Source organism: Nipponia nippon, unplaced genomic scaffold, assembly GCF_047370975.1.
Source record: "Nipponia nippon isolate SJK-2023a ecotype South Korea unplaced genomic scaffold, ASM4737097v1 scaffold_1, whole genome shotgun sequence".
In the NCBI taxonomy this organism is placed as follows: domain Eukaryota; kingdom Metazoa; phylum Chordata; class Aves; order Pelecaniformes; family Threskiornithidae; genus Nipponia; species Nipponia nippon.
Window position 1 is genome coordinate 100234769 of NW_028262290.1, and position 26925 is coordinate 100261693.

The 26925-nt window shown below is 40.6% G+C and overlaps 2 protein-coding genes across 11 annotated transcripts in view; one reads left to right on the forward strand and one right to left on the reverse strand.

The window, feature by feature from the left end:
* Positions 1-238: 238 nt before the first annotated feature.
* Positions 239-5071, reverse strand: LOC148057516 (uncharacterized). Of its 7 annotated transcripts, none has more exons than XR_015706358.1 (4): positions 4933-5071; positions 3073-3161; positions 783-989; positions 239-523 (listed from the first exon to the last, which is right to left on the reverse strand). XR_015706358.1 is itself a non-coding variant. In XM_087764792.1 (2 exons), exons 1-2 carry the CDS (start codon positions 4845-4847, stop codon positions 521-523), a joined length of 474 nt encoding a protein of 157 aa, XP_087620918.1. In that variant the 5' UTR covers positions 4848-4923; the 3' UTR covers positions 239-520. The 7 variants fall into 7 exon arrangements, 1 of the variants encoding a protein (XP_087620918.1); XR_015706350.1 differs by lacking the exon at positions 4933-5071 and adding an exon at positions 4365-4923; XR_015706357.1 differs by lacking the exon at positions 783-989.
* CDKAL1 (CDKAL1 threonylcarbamoyladenosine tRNA methylthiotransferase) overlaps positions 5065-26925 on the forward strand; it is a 429338-nt gene continuing 407477 nt past the window's right edge. Inside the window, exons 1-5 of one of the 4 annotated variants that reach the window (XM_087764738.1) lie at positions 5065-5187; positions 5611-5723; positions 6451-6488; positions 8111-8277; positions 11239-11351. In XM_087764738.1, the coding sequence (XP_087620864.1) occupies positions 8111-8277; positions 11239-11351 (280 nt within the window). In that variant the 5' untranslated portion in view covers positions 5065-5187; positions 5611-5723; positions 6451-6488. Of the gene's footprint in view, positions 5225-5610; positions 5724-6450; positions 6489-8110; positions 8278-11238; positions 11352-26925 lie in introns of all 4 variants that reach the window. The other 3 variants (XM_087764748.1, XM_087764716.1, XM_087764726.1) reach the window with 3 other exon arrangements.

A 26925-nucleotide genomic window follows, 5' to 3' on the forward strand; every position in this document is an offset into this window, starting at 1 on the left:
AAGAGTTTAGATTGCTATACGGCTATTTAAGTTCTTCTTACTCTTGGTGCCTATCATGCTGCTTCTTGGAACCTAGCTGTTACTATTTTCATTATTAGTGCTCACACTCATTTGACACCAGATAGGTTTCAATCCCGTTTTTTTATTATGCTAACAATAAGTTCAGCGGTGTTTTTTAAGCCAGAGTGAAACAAGAATAAAAGACACATGTAAAGAGACATAGTAGGAGATCCAGAAGTTGAGATAACACAGGTTTATTTTTATTCCCTCCCCCCGAATTCATGCAAGCTTCATAGAAATTGGGTTATTCTAGGATTAAATGACATGAAAGTAATTGGTGAGGTTCTGTTTAACCTTCCTACTGATAATTCTCCAGAAGTCTCCTAATAGTAGCTTTGAAAAGAAGGAGTTCTGTTTACTTGAGTCACCTCCAACAGTCTCTTCTACCAGACATGCATTTACAAACTTGTGCTCCCTTTCTGGTCTCGGTGCTGCACCTTTCTAGATGCAGGGCCATCATTTACTGAAAGAAAAAAAAAAAAACTATCAGGATAATAAAATCACGGTAATATGGTTGTTTGCTGAAATGTTACACTTCTGAGCAAGTCATACGTGTCTTGTCATCTTCCCTGCACACAAGGCTACTATTTTATGTTTATGCACCTGTCCATACTCTAACTTCTGCACACAGCAGTACTGAAAGGAAATTACAGAGAAGATCCTCTGTTCTTCTGTATTCCCAGTAAATAATAAAGGGGGGCTAGAGGACTCTGTTCTCTGACCTTCCTTTGAAGCAGGGATGCCAATAAATGTCCTCTTTCTGTCGTATCTGTCATAGCTCCCGGGCCTGTTCTCAGTTTCTCTCTTCTATGGCTGCCATAAGCACTTTTTTATTCGCCCCTAGAATCTGTAACTGATTGCCAGCTTTCGTGTCATTTTCTCTCCCCTTCCTCCTGCTTTCTGTGCCTGCTTTGTAAACTTTGGATGTGCTGAGTGGCAGGAGAAAAAAAAAAAACAGCCAGTTAAAACACTTAATTCTGCTCCCCTGAGCTAGCACAGTGTACCTCAACGTTATCCAGCATAGAAACGTTAGTTTCAGGGAGGTTTTATTGGGGCCTGTGTGTGCTGCATTCCTTGGCTGCCAGCAGATGGAAAAGGATTCTGAGAAATCTGTCAAAACTGGCCTGAATGATAGGCAACTACACATTCCTTTACACACAGGAGAGGAGGTTTTTTTTTAAAAAAAGGAAAAAAAAAGGGGGGGGGGTTCCTGCAGTGAGATCTCATCCACCTACAAATGAGAGACACCATCGCTTTCTATTCTTTTCGACTTATACCTGAAAGAGTAAATTACACCACTGTCTTGATGCAGACATGGACATTTTTGTTGTAGAAAGAAAGTAGGAAAGATGTGTAAGGCACCTTTTGTAGCACGAGACATTGCTACATGTTTAAAAGCACCATATTTAGCATTAGATGCCAATTTTTTTCTGTACATAACACAGTTAATGCACAATGCCATCAGTTCCTGGAGCCAAAAATTCTCAAGATCAAGTGAACCAGGAGCCTGTATAACAAAGTCAATGGAGCGATATTAACAAACACATGAACAAGTAGAATTCATCTCCCCATTTTGCTTGTCTTGCTGAAGCAAGATCTGCCTGGATATTACTCTACAGCTAAGCAAAGATCAGCAGAATGCTTTGCCTTTATTAAGTTTGGGAGTTTCTTTACCCACTTTTTTCCTTCTAAAACTTGACAGGGAGAAAGTGTCATATCTAACAGAAAAAACGGGTTGCTATCAATTCTGAGTGGTGCTGAATGTTGCTGAGAAATGACCAGCCAGATTCTCCTAAATTGCAGGAACAGAAGAAGAAATCTAATTTCTTGTATCTGACTTTTAAGACTCTCAATTTTTTTTCCTGCATGTCTTCCCACTTACTTTCCCACCCAGAACTGCATGTTAGTTATCAGAGAATAAGGTTGTCACATAAAAATTGGGCCCTCACTTCCCTGAATGTTTCCCTTCCCTAAGGATATTAGTTGAGACGCTCTAAAACAACTAAGGATGTTATCTTCTACTAACCATGAGCTAAAATTGAGGTGTTTCATTTTCTGACTAGTTTTTGTATTTTCCAACTACCTACTCCTGCAAAACCTGTAATGACTTAAGATCTACCACCCCTGAAGAGTAGGAAGTACGGTATGCAGACAACTTGGAAAGGAGTTATTCTAAAGCTGTTCTTTGGCCGTTCAAGGAACTGGAGCATATATGTTGCCAGTCTCTAGAAGGCCAGTACTGGGACTTGCACTGCCAGCTGCTGTCTCTTAAAAAGCCTTTTCCCAGGTGGGGACAGATAAGCTTTCTCCTTGTGGTCAGGAGGTGGTAGGGAATCAACTGCTTCCCTTGCTACCTGCTGCACTACCAGCAGTCTGTGTGCAGCTTTATTTGTTACTGCGAATATGCTACAAAGCAATTTACATTTGTGAGCTTCAAAAGCACTTAAAGGGTGCCTTCCATGTTGTGGCTACATCCTAGGACTGAACAGGACTCTGCTGGCACAAGGGCCGCTTGATATTATGAATTCTTGGCAGCGGGACAAAGTAAGGACTCGGCCGGATCATGCTGAAACTGATCAGCATGGCCTATTTATGTCACTAGGTATGGGACTCATGGGTTATTCCTGCCTGGGAGCTGCTCTTCGAGCTCACTGCCTCCCCTTAATGAGTAGTGTTTAGTCAATCTTGGTCATCTGGAGATTTTTGGATATGTCTCGCAGGCTGTCTGTGCTTTGCTCTTTTAGTCAACCATAAAACAGCACTGATGCCTGCCCAGTTTTGTTTAACCAGAGAGGTAACGCTTGGCTTGTCAAGATAACTGTGGGGTAGTGCAGTCCAGTGCTCCCAGAACAGAGAAGTTTAGTTCAAGGACAGCATGTGAAACACTTAAAAAACTGAATACGAGAAACTGAAAAGAAAAAGGAAGAGAATCGCTAACCTTATCAGGAAGCAGTTAAAATACTGATTGGTGATATATTGTCATTACTTACTGACATACTAAGGACTACTTACACTGTACTATGAAGGAGGATGTCCGAAATAGAGTAATGCGACTACTGATTTTAAAATGTTTTCCTCTATTCTCTTCTGAGCTAAAAATGCTGCAAAAATAATGAATTACACATCATTCAGTGTCTCACTCAGTATCTCTGAAAAGTACTTGTGTGCTTAAACAAAGACCCATCACAAAGGCAAATGTATCTTAAGCTGTAACAATGACTCTATCATGAGGCCAGGGTGATATTAATAGTGCTCAGTCCTGCCTAGAATGATTTGTTCTTAAAGACTGACTTAAATGAAGTGTTTGTTTCTTTCTGTCCTAATTCTCCTCTTCAAATCTCTCCCGTTACTTTGTTTCTCATCGTTATCCGTTTTTTGGCTGTGAACACTGTCAGATAAGCAGGAGAGAAAATAAGCACCAGTTTTTAAGAAAAAGGAGAGGGAGGGGAAGCGATATTCATAGGTAGAAGTTGCCAAGTTTTATCTGCTAGCAGACCAATAGGCCTATTATGGAATACACTCGGGGCTTTCATTCACTTTCCCTCCAGTTTGAGGGAGACTATAATCTGCTATCTGGAGAATAAAATAATGATTCCAAAGGCTCCTTCTAAAGAGAGTAACTTAATGTTTGAAAAGCAATTACAAGAAATGGTGATTTTTATATCCCAAAGCTGGCTACCTCAAAACAAAACAAATATGTTAAAGATGCAATATAAATAGTCTTTTTAGGTTAACTGTGTCTATTAAAAGCAAAGCAATAATATTATGCTCACCCTCTATAACCTTTGATCAACAAGGAAACTACACACTTAACAATCTGTCTGCTTAGAGCCCTAGCTTTAGCCATCCAAGTTTAAACACCCAGACTAATGTCTTCCAAAATATTAATCAGGAAAGTTGCTACTAGCCCTAAATTGGAGGAAAACAATGGCAGAAACTTTAGCCTTCTCAAGTTAAATATTCTGACCAATGTCTTCCAGAATAAACAGAAAAGTTGCTACTAGCATTGTATTTTGAGGAAATTAATGATTGAAAATAAAAAAGTGTTGTGGCCACAACAGGAATAGCTAGCTCATCATTCATTTGGATCAGATACATCAGAATCCAACTGTTTTAAGTGGATAGGCATTGCTGGACCTAATTTTCAATTAAAATAAAGGTGAGCCTCCAAGGATTCGGGAAACTCGAGCAGAGGACGCGTGGCCTTGGCGCTCAGCAGATGCCCCGGCACTCGTTATTTGCACTTCAAACTCAGCCGCGGCGCACTGCTGGAGGAAATCCCATTTTCAGCTCTACGATTTCACCTTCCGTCTCACCACATCTGCCGTCTCCAGTACCACCGCCGCAGCAGCAGCAGCAGCCCGGCAATCCGATGCCGTGCGGATCCCAGCTCCCACCTCCTCACAGCCAGGCTTCTGGAGCGCAGCCTCCAAAAGCGACTCGAGCGCTCCCGGGCCAAGCAGCCGGGCTCTGCCCGGGGGCGCAGCCGGACCGGCGGGGCACCCTCTTATCTCTGAGGGCGGCGAGGACGGGGAGCCCGCAGCCGTTTTCAGCCGCCGCCGTCCGAAGAGACGACCCCGGACGCCCGCCCTCACGGCTCCGCGCCCCGCGGCCGGCAGCGCGGCGGCCGCCCCGCCCCGGCCCGTTACGGCTTCCAGGGGATGAAGGCAGGGCCGCGCCCCACCGCCCCCCCATTTTTTCCCCGAGCGGAGGAAGCGACGCCGCTCCCCGTTTCTCCCCCCGCCCTCCCCTCTGAGGGCCGGGGCGGCCCGGCGCAGCAGCCGCATGAGGAGCCGTTAGGGCTCTAACAGCCCCAACGGCCGCCGTCTCCAGCTCCGGACAGGCCTCAGCTCTGCTCTTCCCCCCACGTACGGCAGTCCGCCGGCGAAAGGAGCGGGAGCACCCGTTCAGCTGTCAAACATCTCGGCGTTCCTGCAACGGGAGCGGTGCCACTCCGCCGCCCCCGCCCCGCCGGGCGGCGCAGCCGCGCTCTCTCCGGCGAGGCTGCACCGCGGAGCCGCGCGGGTCGTTTTGGCCGCTGCCGGCCGCCGTCGTGGCGCTGCTGCGCGCGCGGGCGCTTGAGGCGGGGCGTGACGGCCGTGATGGCGGAGCCCAGCTGAGGCGGAGGTGAGCGCCGGGGCTCTTCCCCTTCCCGGTTGTGACGGTAATGGCCGAGTGCCCCCCTTCTTCGCCAGGCTCTGCCGGTGTCCTGCCCGTGCGATGCTCCCGTCCCCTGTGGGGGCTCCCCTGGGCTCCGCGTTAACGCCGGGAGGGGAAGATGACTCCTCTGGCGGGAACCTCCAGAGGCTTTGGCGGGCGGGTTGCTGCTCGGGGGTCGGGTGCCCGCAGCGGGATGGGAGCCCGGTGTGGGGCCGAGCCCAGCCGGGCTCCGGGGTGCCTGGGCTCCAGGCCGGGTCAGGCGGCGGCTCGGCTGCCGCTTGCCCGCGGGGATGGAACAAGCTTGCCCTGGGGCCCTGAGGTGAGCCGAGCTGGGCGGTGGGTCGGTCTTATTGTATATTAACGCTGCAGTTTTTTTCTGCTCCGCGTAAGCCTGGGGATAAAACCCCGGGGCTTTACCGGAGACACCTGTTGGTAAATAGAGGAAAGAGCAGTCCTCTTCCACCTGGATGGAAGTTTTCTCTGTGGAAAGAAGTACTCTCTTGGTATGTGCAAGAAGATCAAGGAGGGGTGACCGAAATGGACTGGGGCAAGGGAAGTTTTGTTTGTGTCAAAACATTGAAGGCACTTTTATTGGTTTTTATTTACTAACATTCATTTTTTAAAGAGATCTATAAAGTTCTGTAGGTACCACTTGACACTATAAGAAGAATACGTTAACTTCTAATTTTATTATTGCCTCTTATTCCAGTCAATCTCTCAGAGTAGCTTCAGGAATCTATATTTATCTATTTGCTTGTGAAGAAGAGATTTTATGCATGCATATGGAACTAGTGCGGATACCATGTAATCTGTTCTAAAAAACAACTTTACTGTGTTTGTACTTTAGAAAAGTTGTGAATGCCTTTCGTTAAAATTTACTGTTCATCTTTTTCCCTTCTTTCATTCAAAATTTTAAACTCCTGATTGAAGATAGAAATATGGAGGAGGTCTGAAAGAGCTGAAATACAACAGGCTTTGACAAAAAAGACTCTATGAAAGAGGACGAAAAGATTAATGCCTTTGCTCAGGGAAAGACAGGGAAAATGTGGCTACTGTTCCACCTTGTCAGCCAGTCAACATCTGTACCCAGTCTTAATGAGGTCAAACTGAGCAAGAAACATATTTCTGCAAAGGGAGGACAAACATTTGTTGGACAGTAACATCAACTCATGGTTTTCTGTCCACTAGTTTTGCTTGTTCATGCCATGTCTCTTTTCTTTTTTTTCCCAGGATTATTATCCAAGAGGAGTTAGACCTTGCTTAAAAAGGTATGAATTTTATTTTGGCTGTATTCTTTTTTTGTGGGCCACTGAAATAAACTAAGCTTATTTGTTTTGCCACCTGCTCCACTATATCAGATATTTTTCTGGAAAAGAGAAAAAACACAAGTTAAAACCCTTTTTTCCTTCCCTGTATTGAGTTGATAACCTTACCTATTTGTACGTACTGTTAGTGGTATAAAGTAGTGTAAGGGATGTGACCTCCCCCCCAATATTCTTCAGTGATAGACTTTTCACAGCTTTTTATTTTTGTTTATCCTTTGCTGCATTTTTTTATAGATCCTGGGATTTTTGATCTAGAAGAATGCTAAATGCTTAAATATCTTTGTCAGATGCATCCTCTTTGTGACATCATTATATTCCTTCTTAAGTTAAATGCAGATGTGTAATGGTTCAGGTTATATGAAGTTTTATTTTGAAGTATATTTTGTAAGATTGACTGAAGGACTCATACTGGGAAAATGCACAGGTGTTTAACTACTTATGTTCTTGAATAATTCAGTTGCAACATCTGAAAGTATTTTGTATGCCAGTAGCCTGAATTTTTTATTTCTGAAATCTGTTTTTAAAGAAATTAAAGCCTTGTTTGTTTTGTTCTTCACTGTCAGTTAGGAAAGTGTTGTATTTTCCCTGTAAACTGTGAAATGCCCTTGTGTGATTTCTGTAGTAAACTCTTGAGACATGTACAAAACCAAGTTTCCAGTGGTAAATCAGAGTTTATTCTGATTAAGAATTACACACAGCACAGTGTGAGGTGTGTAATTAATGCAGTACTTTTTTTTTAATAGGCTCCTTTAGCAAATAACTTTTTTTTCCTTTCCTGAAAACTGATCTGGATCTTGAGATCTGCTGGGAGATGTACAGGCATATATATTTACTTTCTTGTGGAAAATATAATTAGATTTTAATGATCTTCTAGTGTATTATATGAGGCAGATGATAATCTAGCTGTTTTATATTAGCTAGGTATAGTTGTTTAACATCTTGTACCTGAGGACAAGAATTTTTATTTTGCTGTCCTGATCAATGAAGTAATTAAAATGAAAGGCCTGTGGGATCAGGAATTCCAGGAATAGTTTGGTTTGTTTTCAAAAGGACTATGAAGACATATTGAAATACCATGCACCGTTTTCAGCACACAAATAAAAGAGCCAGAACAGTCTCTGAAGCAGGCACTTGAATTCTGTATCTTTCATTCTTCTCCTGTGATGTGAGTGGAAACATATCTGTCACATAACACGAGCTCATTTCACGATGATGCCTGACATGATTAAGAATACTTGTGCCTTGGATATGTCATGTCAGAGGAGCTGCAGGGTTTTTGAATTAGCAGTTGACAAGGTACAGATTATTTAAAAAAACCTCCAGCTATATGGTTTGTGGCTTTCTCCCTGCCTGTGTTCGAGATCTCGGGGGGAAGAGGGCATCGGGAAGTATCTCTGGATAGTTGACTTTTTGTGTGCTCAATATCCCTCATAGGTATGATATGTTGCAGGTATATGTAGAAATATATCTGACTTTTCTTCATGAGAACATATGCAGTAGATACTAAGCCTTTGTTTTGTATTCAAATGCTTGCTAATACCAGTCTTCTCTAACGCTTCTTGAAGATGCCTGCTGCCTGTGATTCAGTGCTTGAAGATATTGAAGATATTGTGTCAGCAGAAGATTTGAAACCTCATGATCGGCAGTTTGTAAGAAAGAATGTTTTTCCAAAAGTGCGAAAACGCAATTCACAAAAAAATGTTCAGGCAGATGATGATCCCCCAAGTGACAGGTAAATTCTTCCATCAACCCTATCTTGTTGCTTTTCTCATATCTTGTGTGCACTGTCAGCTTCGAAAAATATGGTTGGAGTTCTCATTATCTCATAATGTAAAATCTGAATACAAGATAAAAATGAATAAAACAGTGTTTATAAATTGTACTGACAGTGAATAAGTCCTAAGCAAATTTCTTGTCCTAGACAAACTTTCTGTAGAAATCAGTTGTGACTGAGATATTGATTAATGGAGTAATCAGACTGGAAAAATGGTTCCTGTTACTTAAGCTTTTATGTGTAAAACATTTCTGAAAAATTGTCTGCTTTACCTTAATTACCTAAATAGAAGCTGAGCTCTTTAAAATGCAGTCCTGGAGTAGCCTTTTGACATCGGGAATGAGAAATATAAACACCATTCTGAGAATCACAAAAGGCTTGAGGTTGGAAGGGACCTCTGGAGGTCATCTTGTCCAAACCCCCTGCTCAGGCAGGGCCACGTAGAGCCAGCTGGCCAGGACCATGCCTGGATACTTTTTGAATGTATCTAAAGAGGGAGATTCTACAGGCTCCCTGGGTAACCTGTGCCAGTGCTTAGTCACCCTCACAGTGAAAAAGTGTTTCCTGATGTTCAGAGGGAACCTGCTGTGTTTCAGCTTGTGCCTGTTGCCTCTGGTCCTGTCACTGGGCTCCACTGAAAAGAGTTTGGCTCCATCCTCTTTACACCTTCCCTTCGGGTATTAACATACATTGATAAGATCCACCTGAGCCTTCTCCTCTCCAGGCTGAACAGTCCCAGTTCTCTCAGCCTTTCCTCCTATGAGAGGTGCCCCAGTCCTTTAATCATGTTCATGGCCCTTTGTTGGACTGTCTCCAGTACGTCCAGATCTGTCTTGGGGGTGCATCAGAGCCCAGGGACTTACGTATGTCCAATTTGCTGAAGTATTCCCTGACCTGTCCCTCTTCCACCAAGGGTAAATCTTCCTTGCTTCAGTCTTTCCACCTGGTTTCTCGAACCTGGGACTTCCAAAGACTGTACTTTTCGTATGTACCTCCTACAAGTGATACAGTGAAACTTCTTTTGAACTTATTTTATTTCAGTGGAAATAGTATTCAATAACTATGGAACGTATATTTGTGTTTTTCCTTCTTGTGATTCCCATAAGAACAGAATCAACTTTCTGCTGCAGTGGAATTGATTAAAGTATAGGTGAACTCAGTTACTGATTCTAGTTTCTACTGTGGTTCAGACATCTGGATTTTGCACCTTTTTTTTTTTTTTTTTCCCCTCCACCCATTAATTTCAAGCTGATGGATAAAATTTCCCCGCATTATGAAGATGAAAATAAAGTATGTCTGGAATGCATAGGAAATTCAATTTTGTTTTTTCATTATTGTTCAAAAGAGATTTTACAAGCATAACAATGCACCTGTATGTGAAGTCCCATAAAGGTACATTCACCCAGTTCTGCCAGGAGTGTATGTACAGCTGAACTGGTGGTCTATAGATACTTCACGCTAGCAATCCATTCGCTTAAGTGTTCAGGTACTATATATTATCTAACAGGCTTTGACCCAAGAAAGCGTAGTGAATGTATATTGTTTAGACAGTAGGAAGTCTAAATACATTGTACATGTGCAACACGTGTATATGTGTTGCACATGTCTACTTAATGATCATGAATCTTCCATTAACAAATTTCTATTTCTAGCTAGGGGAAGTATCTTTAAAAAAAGAAGCCGAGGGGGGAAGGGGAGAAAAGAAAGATGTGAGCAGGGCAAAGGACTGTGTTCCAGGATGTGTGTCATTATTGTACTGGCATCTTTAGCTCATTGGTACAGTTATCCAGGAGTTTTGATGAGAGTTTTTGCAGAATTTTTTGTTGGTTCTTAAACCCTTGTGTGTGCTAGCTCCATGGTGCAGATCTGCCATGCTGCTTCTGTAGCCCAGAAAGGTTGGGGTATGAGCTTTCAAATGTTAGTGTGGCTGGTGGCAGGCTTAAGTTAAGGATTTATAAAGATGGCTTGTATGGAGGCAACTACGATCAATGGGTCCCATAATTTTGAAAGGTTGCAATTTATCTCTAACAGTTTGGTGGTGGCTTAATTTCAGTGCAGTCACTTGAAGGTCACTTGTTAAATAGTATGACAATTTTCAGAAAGTTAGTTGTTTTTTTTTTTAACATAACTGCAGTGTACTGAATCTCTTCTTATCTTACAGCTTTTGTACCTTCTCCATGCTAAAATTCTTTTTTTGACACTTGTGGTGGATTGACCCTGGCCAACAATTGAGCAGCCACCCAGCCACTGGCTCACCTCTCTTCCCAGTAGGGTGGGGGAGAGAATTGGAAGAGCAAAAGCAAGAAAACTTGTGGGTTGAGATAAAGACAGTTTAAGTGAAGGAAAGAGTAGGGAAAAACCCCAAGTGATGCAAAAGTAATCACTCACCACCTCCCACAAGCAGACTGATGCCCAACCAGCCTCAGAACAATGGCTAGTTTGGAAAGATCAAACCCCCAGTTTTTATTGCTGAGCATGATGTCATCTGGTATGGATTATCCTTTTGGCCAATTTGGGTCAGGTATTCTGTCCGTGTTCCCTCCCAACCTGTTGTCCGTCTCCAGCCTGCTTGTGGTGGGGTGGAGCACAGTGGGAGACAGAGGGTTTTGATGCTGTGCAAGCACTGTTCAAGGACAGCTAAAACACAGGTGTGTTATCAACACTGTTTTAGTCACAAATACAAAACACAGCACTGTACAGGTTGCTGTGGAGAAAGTTAACTCTATCCCAGCCAGACCTAATACCTACTACACTAAAATCACGTAATTATGTTTTTCCCCAGCTGTTTTGGAGTTGTTACTGTTTGTGCTGCTTATTTTGTATTTGGAGAATTACAATTAATTGATTCTGTTCAGTGAGCTTAAAGGGGAAGCTTGTTCGTCTTTTAACTTGCCTTTTTCATTCATTTTTACTTAACAGCATTATTCCTGGTGCTCAGAAAATCTGGATTCGTACATGGGGATGTTCTCACAATAATTCCGATGGTGAATATATGGCTGGACAGCTGGCTGCATATGGATACAAAATTACAGGTAACGATATCAGACAAGTCGCATAATTCAGTTTTTTGGGGGTGAGTGTTCAGAGCTGTAAAGCTGTCATGGAATGTTTTTAGTCTTAATTACACTTTTTTAAGTCCCCCTTGATCTCCTTCTGATTTGAAGGTGAGGGGGTAAAGTGTTTCCTGGCACTAAGCAGAATGATTACAAGATGAGTGCTTTTGGAATGGTTAGGTTTCCCTGACAGGGCGGCCATCTAATAGATGTCATGCAGTGCCTTTTGTGGGCATTTTGCTTGCTAAACTTAATTGAAAAGTTTTCTTAAGAGTAGAAGGGAAAGCTATTAAATCTTGGGCAGAATCTAGCTGGTTGTGTGATTGTAATTGGTGGAGCCCAAGTGAGAGAGAGGAAGGGTGTGTGTTGTCACTTAGTGATGTTTATGCTTGCTGCTGGAGCAGAGGTGAACTGCTCCATATGAACGATCCTTTTGTTTCCGGAGGGACAATCAGTATGATGGAGGTGGGATGATAATAGGATTTTATCTTGTGCACCCAAAAGAGCTGAAAATGCTATTTCTCCTTTCCTTTCAAATACTTTAAAACACTCCCCGTCCTCTTGTTCAGCCTCCCCAACCCTAAACAAAAAACCCAAACTTGTGGATGTGCTGGCAATATTTTATTTCCTTAATGCAAAATGTGTTGAAAGAAAAGCTGTAGAAAGCTGAAAGCATAGATTGATGTCATGTTTCAATGGAAAATTATTAGCTGAATACTTTTGTGTAGCTTATGACTAGTCAAAATAAAAATTTATATTTTATTCATTAATTCAAGTTTTTGATCTGTCTTGCATTTCAACTTGTGTCCTGCTTGTACTGAAAGACTGCAAAGTTGTCTTTCCTGACATTTTGCTAGAAGTATTTTATTCTTGATTTCACAAAATACCTGTTTCTTTTCTTGAACATCTTATGATATTGTTAAACAGTTATATCTCATTTTCCTTTTTTGCAGTTGATCTTTCTGTATTTATTTAAGTAGAAACTAGATACTGAATTATTCAAGTGCTGAACTATTTTAGGGAACCTAGGTGATTCTTTAAGTAGTAGTGCAACTCTGGAGTAGGTATGCTCTTTCCACAGACAAGTGGAGTGCTGGTCCAAAAAGCCTTATTTGTGACAGCTCTTTGTGTAAGGCTACAAATGAGTTCTCAATTTTGCCTTGCTATGACTTTCTTAGATTTAACTTCTCTTTACCTTAATTTCTGTAATGCATAGTGTTCCAGAAGCTACCTCTGGCTTGTCAAGTTTCAGATGGCTGTCCTGTGCTTTCAGAATTTTATTGGGAGAAATGTAGGAAAGATGGAGTGCGGCAAAAGAAGGAACTACCTAAAATTTTTGATACCTTCTCTTTTTAGAAAATTGAGTGTTCACAACTTTAGAATAGAAATAAGTCTACATCTAGAATCTGAAATTAAGAACTAAAAACTGAATGAAAGTTGCGGTAGCTGGGACAGGAACACCTACAGAATAATTTTGGTAATTGTATATGAAATTGACTGCTAGTTTCTGGTCATTGTTAAATCAATGTCTTGATTTAGTTTATTTGTGTGTATGTATATATGTATATTAAATCAAACAAAAGAAAACCCCGGTGCTGAGGTGGTAGGAAGAAATTATCCAGTGTGGTTTCTTCTTTGTGAAATTAGGTAACTTCTTTTTAAGCTAATATATTTAAGGATCTCTGGAAATTTCATTTTTGAAAAATTCTGGCTAAAGTACATTTTTGCAAATCCGTCTATTGAATGTTCCCCTTTATAGACTGTTAATGAAGCTGGAACTGACTGCAAGTATTGCAGGTATGGTAGCTGTATGTGAGAATATGAGGTGGTGAAGAGGGCAACTGCCTTTCTGCGCAATATAGTGATGCTTCTGGCCACAAGTGCGTATGAAAGTCCTCTATTACTGCTTGGCTTGCTGATAACGTCTCTCAGGGTTTCACGCTGGGACTGACCTATTTAATGTCTTTAATGGACTGGGAAGACAGGATGTAGTGTACCTTCAGTGAGCTTGTAGACCATGCCAAACTGGGGAAAGTGGTTGGTAGGCTGGAAACCAGTGCTGTGATTTGGAGGGACCTTGATAGACTAGAAGAAGGATTAATGGAAACCATATGACATTTAGCAAAGGCAAATGCAAAATCCTAGGGTTGGCATAACCCCAGCTAGTGGTAAAGGTGGGGGTGGGCAGACTGACTAGAAAGCAGCTTTGCAGAAGAAGATTTTGGGATTGAGGTAGACAAGAGTTGAACATAAGTCAGGAATGTACTCTTGTAGCAAAAAAGGCAGACTACATCCTGGGCTGTGTTAGCAAGAGTGTAGGCAGCAAGTCTGGGTACGTGATCCTTCAGCTCTTTGTGGTACTTGTGAGACAGTGTTTGGAGTGCTGTGTCCAGTGATCCAGCTTGGGCCCAATTTTGGGCTCCCCAGGGAAAGAGAGAGGTTGATGTATCGGAACGAGTCCAGGGGAGGGCTGCTATTCTATTATAAGCTTGAGGAAAATATAGAAATACTTTCACTAAGGTGAAAGATGGTCTGTTGTCACAGCATCTTTGACAGCTATTACTTAAAAGTGTTTTGATTAGCCTGTTTCCTACATGTTCCTAAGCTTTTGAGTCAACAACGCTTATTGAAGAGATGCTGGACTAAAGTTCTGGTTCTGGGAAATAAAATGTGATCTTTACTTGCAGTTCTTGCTCCATTATAAGGGAAATGGTCAAGCACTGTTTCTGGTGTCTTCTATCTAATTGCAAGATGGAAAAAAAAAAATAGAAGGAAGAAAAGCAGCATCAGACAGACTTTTATTGCTAACTAGAGGCTGTAACAATGCAACCTGCCTTGTAAGTTGACTTAGCTGAAACAGAAGATTGATACAATGATGTCTTCTAATTATAGAACTAAATTTCCATGACTTGTTGCAAAAACCTTATTCTAATTCTATTCCTTATCCCTGTTTACTGCATGGATTCTGCCCTGTTCTCAATTCGAAATCTGTTCAGGAGATGCAGAAGTCTTTTTTTTTTTTTTTCCCTTCCCCTCCCCTTCCCTTTTGTTTGTTTCAAAAGTGTTCTTTCTGTACAAGCACCCTTTGTTGCTTTCAGGACTGGCTATATCCAAAGGTGAAAACTGAGGGCTGTGCTACAGTTTTTCACAGCAAAGACTACCACTGTCTGGGGAGAGGGCGCAGTGTGAATTGGCAATATATAGATATTGCAATAACAGCAATGCTGATTAAAAAATCAGGAACTGCAACAGCTTCAAAAAAGGCAAAGGGAAACCATCAGAAGAGCTGAATCTATTTTTGTATCTGCTTTTGTAGTGTGAAGGTAGGCAGTATTCTGAACAAATCTTGCATACCATCCTGTGGGAACACAAAGCTCCTTTGTTAGTCTGAGCCACACAGAAATGTGTGGACCAGCTGGTGTACGTGTAGGGCTGTACCATGGTACTTGTTCATGTTCTGAAAACAACATAGCTGATGGTGGCTTTACTGGTTCTGGTTTCTTGGCAGCATGGCTCGCTGTGTAATTCAGATATGCCTGCAGACCTACTAGAGTGCTCCCTTTGAGATACACCCTGGAGGAAGAAACTCTCATGATATAGACAAGTAATGCTTACTGTGAAAAAGAGGAAGCGGGTGAACTGGGAGCTCTCAAATACTGTGAGCCAGATGTTTGTTTGGGAAGGGAATTCAGTATGTGTGCCACTTAACAGTACTTTCTCTCTGAAAAATGGAACCGAGCATGTATAGTCAGACATAGAAGGAATTGACTTCTGAAGTGGGTAGTTGCATTAGCATTTGTTGGCCTCTATAGGTTTCTGGTTCTGTGGAATGAATGATTTTTGGCCCAGCCTTCTTGAATGGATCAAGCAGTTAGGTATGCTTGTTATTTTGTGATAATTGTCATAGGCTTGAGGCTGTTCAGGTCCAAAAGCATTCCCTCTTCAGTCATTGTAAAACATGCTGGGGGCGGGGAAGACATTACTGATGACTTACAAATACCAGAAGAATGAACAGTAACTTTTATGAAGAGGAAGCAAAAACTGTTATTAACAAACATTCAGCAAACGTAAACCAGTAACAGCTTATCTGCACTACGTTTTTATTTATTTATTTAAGAAATAAATGCTAGCATGGAACTTTTTTTTCCTCCTGTAGTTATGTGATTCCAGAAGCAACCAGGGATGGCATTGTTTTGTTGCTGGTTCAGTGGGCTTGGCTTTGATTTAGCACATAGAAACTAGGTTATATTATAGACCCTCAGCTTTACTTGTGCAGTTTTAGACTAGCCTTTGTTCAGGCATCCTTTTTACTATCATGCAATTTGTATGTAAGTTTGTTGGATGGAAAGATGCTGTATTTTTCATGGATTCTTTCCTGTAGTTCTTAAAGAGCTCACTCCATTACTGTTATGGTTATGGTGTTTGTTGGTAAGACTTAGCAGTTTCTATTGAAGCTTAATGTTTATGGTCCATGTCATATGTCTTACAACTCTGAAATTCACTGTGCAGAGAACTTATGTATTTCTCTAAAGCAGATCTTGTGGTATGATGTATAATCTCAAATAATATTTTGAAATATGGTTAAAGAAATTCTCTGATTTTTAATGCCTCTTCTACTTGTTAATTTTCTAAACGCTTGTCAGTTTTGTTTACCCTTAAGACTGTCCATCTGCTGAAATTTGAGTAGAAGAAGGAAAAAGACAAGGAAGAACAAATGCTCTGATCTACCTAAGACCTCATGTTGAAAAGAAGACAGATGTAAAAGGAAACATGCTTAGCCTGCTGTTGAAAAAGCAGACGAGGTGCTACAAGCTAATACAGACTTCAGTGTTCAAAGGCATTGCCTAGTGTTCATTGTGTTGCCTAAACCGTGCTTCCTTAGACTTTGGCCATCCCTGTACAGATACAGGAAAGTGTGCTGCAGCATCCATTTTATTCATCCAAGTGGAAAATAAAGAAAATGACTGTAGGTATTGACTCAATTCCTGAATCACAATTCAGAATCTGGTGCTTTCTTTGAAGTGTTGTTTTAAAAGTACTTTTCCACTGCACAATAAAATTGTAATAATTTTAGATTTTGATTTATTTTGTTGTCCTAAAGTAGAGATATCTTGAACAGGTTACTGTATTCTATACATTTGTTAACATAAAATTAACTTTCTGCAGCCTGTGTAGTGGCTGATGAAGTATTTTGACTAAAGTTTCTGCTGGTTTCTGGTTTATGCTTTTAGTTGCTCAGAATCATCAGTTGGCCTTTCCATTTTTCTCTCTCCACCCTGCTGATAATGCTTCTCTGTTGATTCGCAAGTATCATGTAAAACAAATGGTAGTGATTACTGTGTAATTTTGGGGTGCTATGAGCCATCCTTATTGTGGGATATTTTTAGTATTCTTTTTTAAGCTAAAAGACAAATCTTTATTAGCTGCTCACTAAGTGCTTGATATTTAGTCTTATCAATCAGAGAATTCAAGTTTAGTCTTTGCTTTTAGATTCCTACTTTTCAAGTGGTTGTGATTGCAGTGCTGATTTTGAAAAAAAGATACTTTAGAACCTTTTTTTTTTTTTGGGGGGGGGGGCATATTTAAATATACACAATAACCCAAACTACTTTTCTGGTAGTGAGAGGTGTTTCTGTTTTCTCCGACAACACTGCAGTCGTGAAACTGTCATTCTCTGTGAAGCAGCTGAGCAATGGAGAAAAGTGAACTGAAGTGTAAATCCTGTGGTGGTTTGTACCCTTGCTGAAGAATTCCCCTGTTGTCTGTAATTTGTAGAACCACAATCCTGTATGTTTTTTGCATTGCTTGATAACCTTACACACCTGCGTAACTACTCCTGAAACGGATTTCTTTTTCAGATTCAAACTGATTGATAATCTAGACATAAAAGCTTTTGGCTGTTGGTACTGAGAGGGGCAGTAAAATAACTTGTTTCTGTACCCGTTGTTGAAGCGAGATAATTGTCTTAACAGTTCCAGCAATACGGTCTCCTGCTTTCAGAAGGTCTAAGTTGCTGCTTGTCACAAGTTTGCTTTGTGTTTCAGTTCTTGGTGCTCTGACCTGAAAACTCTGGCATGCACAGTTAGTATGTGTATGCTTGGGATGTGGGTGTGGTGGGTTTTGTTATGTTTAGCCTCCTACCTTCACTGCTGCTGAAATAATTGTTACAGTTGAACATATCAAGAACCATCTTCCAAGGCAATATAAGAGGTCTTGTCATCTGTTTAGAGTCTGAAACTTTTTTGGTGAGATGGTTAAGAGGGTGAGGAGAGAGGGTGAAATGGGACATAGAGGAAAAATGGAAGGTGGTATTCATGGGATGGAACAGATGGGATTGTATGAATGAAGATGATCAAGATTTTGCAGTTCTTTGGGAGGAATACAGGTATTCCTAGTGCGGCCTGAAGCGCAATAAGGCAATGAGTGGGATGATGAGTCTGGGTAGAGTTATACAACATCATGCTGTGACTCATCTGCAGCAGTGCATGTTCCCCAGGTCTCCGTAAACTTAACGTATAATTGTGGTTTTGGCAGCTGTGTATTACTGCTCCTATGTTCCCTGTAAAACTTCCTAGCATGTGTGTGGCTAGAGTTCTGTTACATATCACCTCTGACTTCTAGCACAGTGCAAGATACACGACCTCTTTGCGGTGAGTTTTTTCCTACTTCAGCATCAACTTCTTCCTCAGCATCAACTTCTTATTCCTGTTAGGCAACTTTCTGTTACGTGGAGTATCTAGCTTTGAGGATGTTGTCTCCGTTACAGGATAGAAGTCCTCTAATTCTCAAACTGGAAAATGTTTCCCCTATTAACGGAGGAGTTGGAAAGAACTAGTGTGTGTTTTCCCCTTGTAACTGCTTCCTATATCACTGCCATTAGAGCTTGATCTGACAAGTGTGTACCGTTTTCTTTACTCCACTTAACATCACCTCTTTTACAGTTCATCTAAATTAAATTGATTTCTCTTTTTCTTCTAGTGTTTTTCACAGTCACAGAGCTGGCAGCTGGAAGTTGGGAGCAGGCCTGAGAGCCTAAATGAATCTATGTGCACACTGTCTTCAGAGACACTTGTAGAGAGATTACATGGGCAGATTTAAGCATGCATACATGTTTAGGGTTAATTCTAGTAGCAGACCAATTGGCTGCATGCTCTAGTGTTTGTGCCATAGGGTTTAGTTCTGGCAATGCTGAACTTCATATAATCCAGAAGAATGAGTTTGAAAAGGATTGAGCCATGAAAGGTAAATTTCAACTTCATTTCAGCCTCCTATCTGGAACGTGTCCCTGTAGTAGATGGTTAAGCAATCAGTAAATGAAGCATAAATAGCAGTGATGAAGTGAGTTCAACATAGACACACAGGTGATGTAGAGCTTTGTAGAGTGGTTTACTGAGACATTAGTTTCACGTGGTTCTATGTGCTACAAGTAATAATTTATATAAGATTTATAAAAGATAGTGGGAGGACAGACCAGATTTTTATAACCTGACCAGGTACTCTCAGAGGTAGGAGCAAGATCATGTTTTGATCAGAGCATTTGTAGGAGCACCTGAGAAAGACTTGCTTGTTACCCTAGGTGACTGGGGAATGGTGGAGGAGGGTTAATGCTTAGTGCAGGCTCTTCCTAGAATTCAGCTACAGTTTCATTTGCTAGGAGAGCTGAAGCTTCACTGTGAGTTCCTTGCTTTTGAGAAACTGCTGATTGGGACGAAGTTCTCTAAACTTGCTGTGGTCAGCCTTTGCTGTGCAACTTTGTATTATGACGCTTTTAATATATTTTGGGAATGCTTTTTTGACAGTCACAGTGTGGGTGCCTGTGCGTGTGTGAGCTGCTATTGCTTTATGTTACTCTACGGAGGCAGGGCAAGCCTAAGTGAGTTAGTTTCTGGCTTGTTGCTGATAGGAATTCCAAATGTAGCACAACTGATCTTAAATTGTGCTGTGTCTCCAAATACAGGGCATTAACCTACATTGTTCTCTTTCTGTCAGGCCTGAGGGTGTGTTAAGAGGCGAGACTGCCATGTGGTTATGGAGGCTGGCTGGAGACAGTAGAAATCCACTAAACAGATAAGAGACACAAATGGGTTTTGGTGTTTTTCCTCATTGATGGGAGCAAATAAAGTACTTATTTCTCTCTCTTTTTTTCTTTTTTTTCTCCTGCCTAACAGAGCTGAGTGTAATTTCTATTTCCTTCTTCGTGGCTAACTTGGGTTATGTTCATATAAGGCTGGTAAGTTTTTTATATGGCTCCCAGGTGTAAAAACAGGTCCTGTCACTGAGCAGACAAGCAAAAACGCGTGTAGATGTTTTTCATCTCTCCCAGAGCCCCGTCCCATCCTTGGAGTGTATCTGTTGCTGTCTTAGGTCGTCTGTGCTTTTCATCTATGCGTTTTTCATCTTTTTTTTTTTTGTTTGTTTGTTTTTAATGACACGGCATCGTGTCTCCCCAGGCCTGGTTGGCATGAGCAAGTTCAGGTGTACCCTTCCGATTTCGTTCTGTCGAAGTGTTTTACAGTTGTACGGTAGTCGCACGCACACACAAAACCCCAACAGGATACGGTACTGTACGAAGTAGTTTAGATTTGTAACTTTTTCAGCTGAGGACGGTTCGCAGCTCGGGCACGTTCAAATGCGAAGGCGGTGAAGCTTTGGGGCGCGGCGCGGTGCTGTGGCGGTGGGAGCCAAGAGGTGGCGGCGTTGGCCACAGAGCGCCGGGCCGGGGCTGCCGGGGCCTCAGGAGGGCGCTGAACCTCTTCGTTACTGCTGAGCTCTGTTACCGCTTCAATTTAGGGATGCGGGATTATTATTCAGATGTGAAGCGCGGTCGTGTGCATTTCATTAGATCGGCTGTAATGTAAATGATATGTAATCATTCTGATCTTATGTCCATTTAGTTGGCAACTTTGCTATTGAATATTAGGAAGGTCTGTGTTTTGTACTTCTATTTTGTCTCAGAGTTACTGCTTTTTAGCTTCAGTTAGGTTTTTGTGTTGAACTCACTAATTCCCCACCCAAAGAGTCTGTGTTATGAGTTTGAGATTCATAAAGTATAATTGCTAAATTCACCTTTTTGAGGAACTATTCCATTTGGAAGCCCCTTTCTGCTTTGTGTTTGTTGATCTGGGGAGGTTGGTTTAATTTATATAAGGACTTGTGTTTGAAACATTAATTGAGGATTTTTGCTTATAATAATCAACATGACCCCCTGCTTATTTTCTTTAAGGAATGATTTTAAAATTTTGTTTTATTTTAATAATCTTATGTAGACTGTCTTACAGTGTGTATTACACCAAGACACTGAAAATTGTAAGGACTGCTGAACAAATACTATCTGTTGAAATGTGTGAATACAGAATAAGTAAACCCATGGGTTTAGCTAACAGTGTAAAGGCAGATGGTGTTCAGGCTGGACATCAGTAATTAATTGTTACACCTTATTAAGGCTAGCATTTCAGGTCGATGGCAACTCTTGTCATTAGTGCAGTGCTATCCTAAGTTCCCAAAACTAGGTTTTTCATTTGTTCAAGCAAACTCCAAACCATGTACAGGATCTGATTTAAGGTGTTTTTGAGGGAAAGTGCCACTTGCTGTGAAGTAACATCTGAAGTTGAATGTGGGTGAGGCCTAGCTACATACTTAGCTTGTGAATTTTGTATGGTTAACTTAAGGTTTGTACAAATACTTTTTTTGATTTGCCATTGGTGAGCATGTATCATTCTCTTGAGCTTATTTTCAGGAACTTCTGGGTTGTATAAATTTTTCATTTTTTCAGCTAAATATTTTTTAAATATAGTTTTATAAAATCTTTTATTCTGAATGATGTTTAAAATAGTGGAGATAAGCAAGTTGTCAAAGAGCAATCTGTCCCTTGTACGTGTTGGGAGTAGTAGAGCTGTGCACTGGTAAGCGTCTGAGTTTGCAGGGAAGGAGCTCCGTGTTAGTGGAACGGCAGTGTGCTGCAGTCTGAATCAAAGCTGGAGGAGACTCCCGTGCTATTTGTATCCCCTTGGTGGTGAATATGGAATAACCATTGGATCTTCGGTCCTTCTTTTCTTCTCTGTGGCATTGCTACACTCAAAAGCCTATTTTGAAATTAAGCAAGTTATGCAGAGGCTCTTGATGTTTCACAGAAACTGAGTAATTATTTGGTCTCAGCACCACCATAGACAGAGATACCTTTCACCCTAAGAGAAGTGATAAGCTGCTTTGCATCTCAGAGATGCAGAGAAATGGCTTTATTGCATCATAAAACTGTGTTTTAGAATGTTTCATATTGTCATAACCTATTTCTGCAGTTCTTAGGAAATTTCAACCTCATCCTAGCCAGTTTCTGTGATTTTTGTGCTCGTTTCAAACACTTGTGGAAAGTGGGATAGATGCTGTGATGAAATAGCCTAGCACCCTTAAGTTGACTTAGCTGGTGCAGTCTTTACAACAGTCATGCTTAGCCGGGGTACGGTGTCTGCAGAAATGCACATCCATGAAGCTTGCATGCACTTCTGTGAGTCTTGTAGCATTTGTGTGCTACCAGTTGGAGTTAACACATTAAGTGTTGGGCCTGAGGAACAGGCTTCATCTGTTTAAGCAGAAGATATTAGCATTTGTCTTGTGTGTCAAATCCCTGGCTTTGGAATTTGCTTACAGAAAGAAACTAAGCAGAAAAGCAGAAACTTTGTCTTGGATGACTATAAATAGGCTTCGAGTTAATCGTGCCAAAAGTGAATTGCTGTTGATTGGTACAAGACACTAGTGTATAGAGAAGTGAGTTTTTTGGCTTGCAATTTAATAGAAGACAGATGACTTGGCTGCTGATTTTATTAGGCATTTTGGACCCTCAGCTTTTGTTGGCCGGGCTTGGAGGGTAAAAGTGTGCTTTTTCTGTAATTGATTCCCTAAGTGATAGTTGACTTTTGAAATTCTGTTGTTTGTTTATGGGTTGGCATTTTTCTCTTTGTCTTTATCATGCTTTGAAAAATTCACTTCCCATTGGTAAATGTTAATCTTCTTTATGAATGTAAAGATATAGACTATCAGGTGATGGTAAATTTGAGCATCCAGTATTTGTTTAACTAGCAGTTTGAGTCTTACGATTAGTAGTGATGAAAGGAGAATATGAACTGAATATGCTTTATAAGTCTACTAACTAGAAAGTAAAAAATTAAGAAGTTTAAATCTGAGACAGTCCTGTTGATACATTCTCAGCAGTACCAAATATTCTTTGTAACATTACAGTAGAATAGAAAAAACCCTAACAGAATTTTTTGTTAAAGGAGAAAAATGCTATTGTTAAAGATTTTTTTTTTTTTTTTTTTTAAACAAAACAAGAAAACCCCAAACCCAGGAAGCTTATGTGAGGAAAGAGGGGTTTCTCCACAAGCTATTTTGCTGTGACTCTTGTGTCTTTTTTTTTTTCTTTTTTTTTTTTTAAACAAAAAAAGGCTTGTTGGAAAACTAATGTGTTTTCTGAATTGTGTTTTGGGTCTATCAACGATTTCCAAATACAAACAGCAGAACAGGAGAAACAGCATTTTCTTCTGTAGGTGGCTGACAGTTTGTTTACAGCTGTAGCTTTTCAGTGCTGTCAGTGGTTCCTCGCATTACTGAGGCAGAAGTACATTTAAATGGAGGGGACCGTGAGCTTCACTCCTGCTGTTCAATGAGTTGGGGAGAAATTCGCATAGTTTAACTCACCTTAGTGTGATGCTGCTTACCTTGGTGGCAGGCAGTCAGGAACTGGGTACAGGGAGAGGAGTTTATTTCTGGGATGTAAACTGATGCAGAGGAGGACTGGGAGAGGAATTCTAAGAAAGATTGTTTTCCCTGACCACCTGTAGGGAGTAGGCTGTAAGTTTGTGTACATGACTGGCAGAGCCTCCTCTTAGACTGCTGCAGCCTGTCATAGATCATAGGCCCAAAGGCACCTGCCTGGTTGAGCTTTCCTTCCCAGGGCTGAGCTGTTCACTGGCATTTGTTTTGGCTGGTTGTTGAAAGCCTCTGATGGTGGAGAATTCATAACCCCTTTTGGGTGATTAACTGCCTTTCTGGTTGAAAAGTGTTTCCGAATGTGTAATGTGAATCATAGAATAGTTTGGGTTGGAAGGGACCCTTAAAGGTCATTTAGTCCAACCCCCCTGCAATGAGCAGGGATGGCTTCAACTAGATGAGGTTGCTTAGAGCCCCATCCAGCCTGGCCTTGAATGCTTCCAAGGATGGGGCATCTACCACCTCTCTGGGCAACCTGTCCACAAACTGTTCAAGATGGGGAAGTGGAATTCTTGGTGCTAGCTTTGGTACTATCCTGAACAGAATACCTTGCTTCTCTGCATCCATTTTTAATGCATCTGAACTGAATGCTACTAACTTAGAGCTTCACAGTTTTTAAGGATTTGCTTTTGTGGCTCATTTAGGGACACTGCTGTTGTTCATAATGGCAGTATTCTAGTTTTTTTAATAATATAAACTCTGAATTGCTAAGCCAAAGACTGACATCACACTTCTGTTGTTTGCCTTTATTTTTTCCACTGTAATTTCAAAAGTACTCTGGCACCATTTGTTTTATTTTTTGGCCATGTTAGTCTAAAACCAGATTAGTTCCTTGATTTGATTTACTGCAAAGTTGGGCAAATCTTTGGAAGTATCTGTGCATATGTATTAAGACATTGTGAAAGGAAGAAGGCAGAGCATTGATAGGACTGAGTGCTCAAGAGATGGCTCGTCTTTCATTTAGCACTAGGGCTTACTTACGCTGAGTTGAAGTATGTGCTTGTAAAACTAGAGCTTTAGACTTGGAACGCTTTATTTTAGTGTTTTGTGCAGTGATTGATCTCTGCAGGTATTTTGTGCAACTTGATCTGGTAAAGCATCTATCTTGATGTCAATCTTTTGGGCCTTAAAGTATCCACCCCCCGCCCTCCGCCCCAGTATGTTAGAAGACTTGAATTTATCGGTGTATGTAACTTCAGATGTTTCAACAGTTTTAGAGTCATGACAAGCAGAGAAATCTTGGCCATTTAAATTTAGTGAAGAAAAAACTTTAGAGAAACACTAGTTTTGGTATCAGACTTGCCATAAGAGCTGTCCAGGGCTCCATTATAAAAAAGAGTTCTGCTAATGCTTGCTTACCTTCTCCAGAACATTTTTAGAAAGCTTTTTTGCAGAAGTAATAAGCTATCAAAGAAAGGTGTTTTAAATGCCTTCTCCCTCTCTTTTATGAGGCCAGAGTTTAGGTCAACAGGAAGAGAATTGTAGCAATTGGTGTAGGTTCAATCTGTAGAGTTTCAGCTTTAGGTTTGCTTATAGCAATTGTATGGGTCACTTCACCGGTTTCTTTAAATTTACTTAAATGAGTAAAGACTTCACAAACTATTTAATGTGCCAAACTTACTATTGTAGCAACCGCTGTACTGTAAGTCGCTGCTAGATGGCACTGTGTAACTGTGCTTTCACCAAAATTATTATGGAAACCTGTTTTTGAGAACCGTTTAAATTAACATTTAGGTTAAAAACGGCATTTTATTGAATTTTATTTTCAATTTAGTCACTTAATTGATCCCACTACAAGTGATCTCTTGGCTCAGGGACTTATTTTGCATTGTTTGAAAGGACTCAAAAGTTCAGAGGCAGCCCTAGCAAGTGAGGTAAAATTTTCCTGTGTTTCCCACACAATTATTAATAATGCAGAAGCATTGCATACATTAGGCTTGTGTAAATATCCTAGAAGATTATTCAAAAAAAATGAGATCCGTTGTTAGGTTGAATATGGTCACAAAGGAAATGAAGCAGTGATTAGTATAAAAGTCTATTGAGATTAGAGGGATTTGTATGATTTTTCTTAATTGATCATCATCCATGTATGTTCATGCTAGGTTACACGAATGCTTTCTTTTCAGAATCTTAGCTAGGAAAGCTTGAAATTGTTGTAACTTTTTTCTCTCTGTAAAATTGGATTTTTGGCTTCAGAGCGACTGTGCCATATTATTGTAAGTGTAGTAGTTGTTCATTCATGGAAAAGATCATATCCAAATAAAGCTTATGGGTGTGGTACTAAGACGCTTGCAATGTGGTGCAGCCAGGGTTTTCTGCGTCCAATCAGGATGGCATAAGGGTTTTTCATAATGATCAGCGTTAGCAAGTGGTTTTCACTGTGCGGGAAGTACAATATACTAAGCAGTCCGTTTTCCTTACTGTAATGGTTAAAAACATTTTTAAAATTTTGGCAAGGCAGATTTTTCATGGTTCTCAGGTACGTACATTAGGAAAGTTTGCATCTCTTAAAGATGTGGATTCTTCCAACAAAAGAAGAAAGTTTGCTTCAGCTGCAGCTTGTGCTATGTGTCATTAAAAAAAAAAAAAAACTCCAAAGGGGCTGTGAAGTGCAAAAATGGCATTTATGTTACCAGACTGCATGTTCTCTGTGTGCATGTATGATTTTTTTTTTTTTTTTTTTTTTTGCATTAAGTGTATTTTCCTTATTTTTTGGGAAGGGGGAACAGATGTAGTTGCTGAATGCTGTAGTTGTCTCTTACTGTAATGGTTATGTGGATTTATTTAATCATTAAGGTATATTCTTCATTTATGTCCTGATATCTTGCTGGTTACTGGCTTTGTTCACACCTGTACTAGTGTATCAGTGATTATTTGCATTGTGTGTATACAACATTTCTAGTTTGACTCACCTTCCTGGCACTAATTGAAATCACTTGATGGATTTGTACTTGGAGTTCCAGGTGTGCTACCTAGCACACACTAAAGAGAAAATGGAAGATTTGGCATAACACTTGATTATTTAAAAAACAAACAAACAAACAAATATTAGCAGATATTGGCACAGGGACTTTTTTAATAGGAAGTATCTGAGGAAGTATTGAGCAGTTACTTTTGCTTTCTTTAGCTGCAAAACTTTATTAAAACCAATTTTTGCACTGAGTTTTTGGAGAAACTTCATTCGTATTGAAGGAGTGTTCCTACAAAGACTGTATACCAGAAGGAAATGGGAAATGGTTTCTAGCCATATATCATTTTCAAGACATTGAAATCGCGGCGATCTGAATTAGTTTGTTACGTGAGGCTGGATGGCAAAATACGATGTTTGTGTCTGTGAACAGTGGAAGAGCTAAGAAGTTCTGATGTGTTAGGTGAAAGTTTCCTCAGTTTAGAAAAAAAATACACAACTGTAGTATATATACCCATAGCTGCTGATCCCTGATCATGATGCAGTGATTTCTAAAGTAGTTCAGTTTCAGTTTAAAATGTAAAAGAATTAGCTTAATATAACTCTCTTTCTTATTTTGCAGGTTTTCACAGCCTTTGGTTTGAAGCAGTAAGGCAGCTTCTAGGATGAATTAGTAACATGTAGTTGGTTCAAGTTGAGGTCTTTCCTCCTGTATCTTCATTAATTGGTTCTGCAAGAAAATGATTTAATAATGAAAATAATGTTTTTGTATGAACTGATTTGTACGTTCTTATTCCTTTGGGAAAACAACCTGTCGAAGGACTGTTATTTTTTTTTTTTTTTTCTAGAGACCTGTGCCCAAATTGTGATTCAAGAACGTAT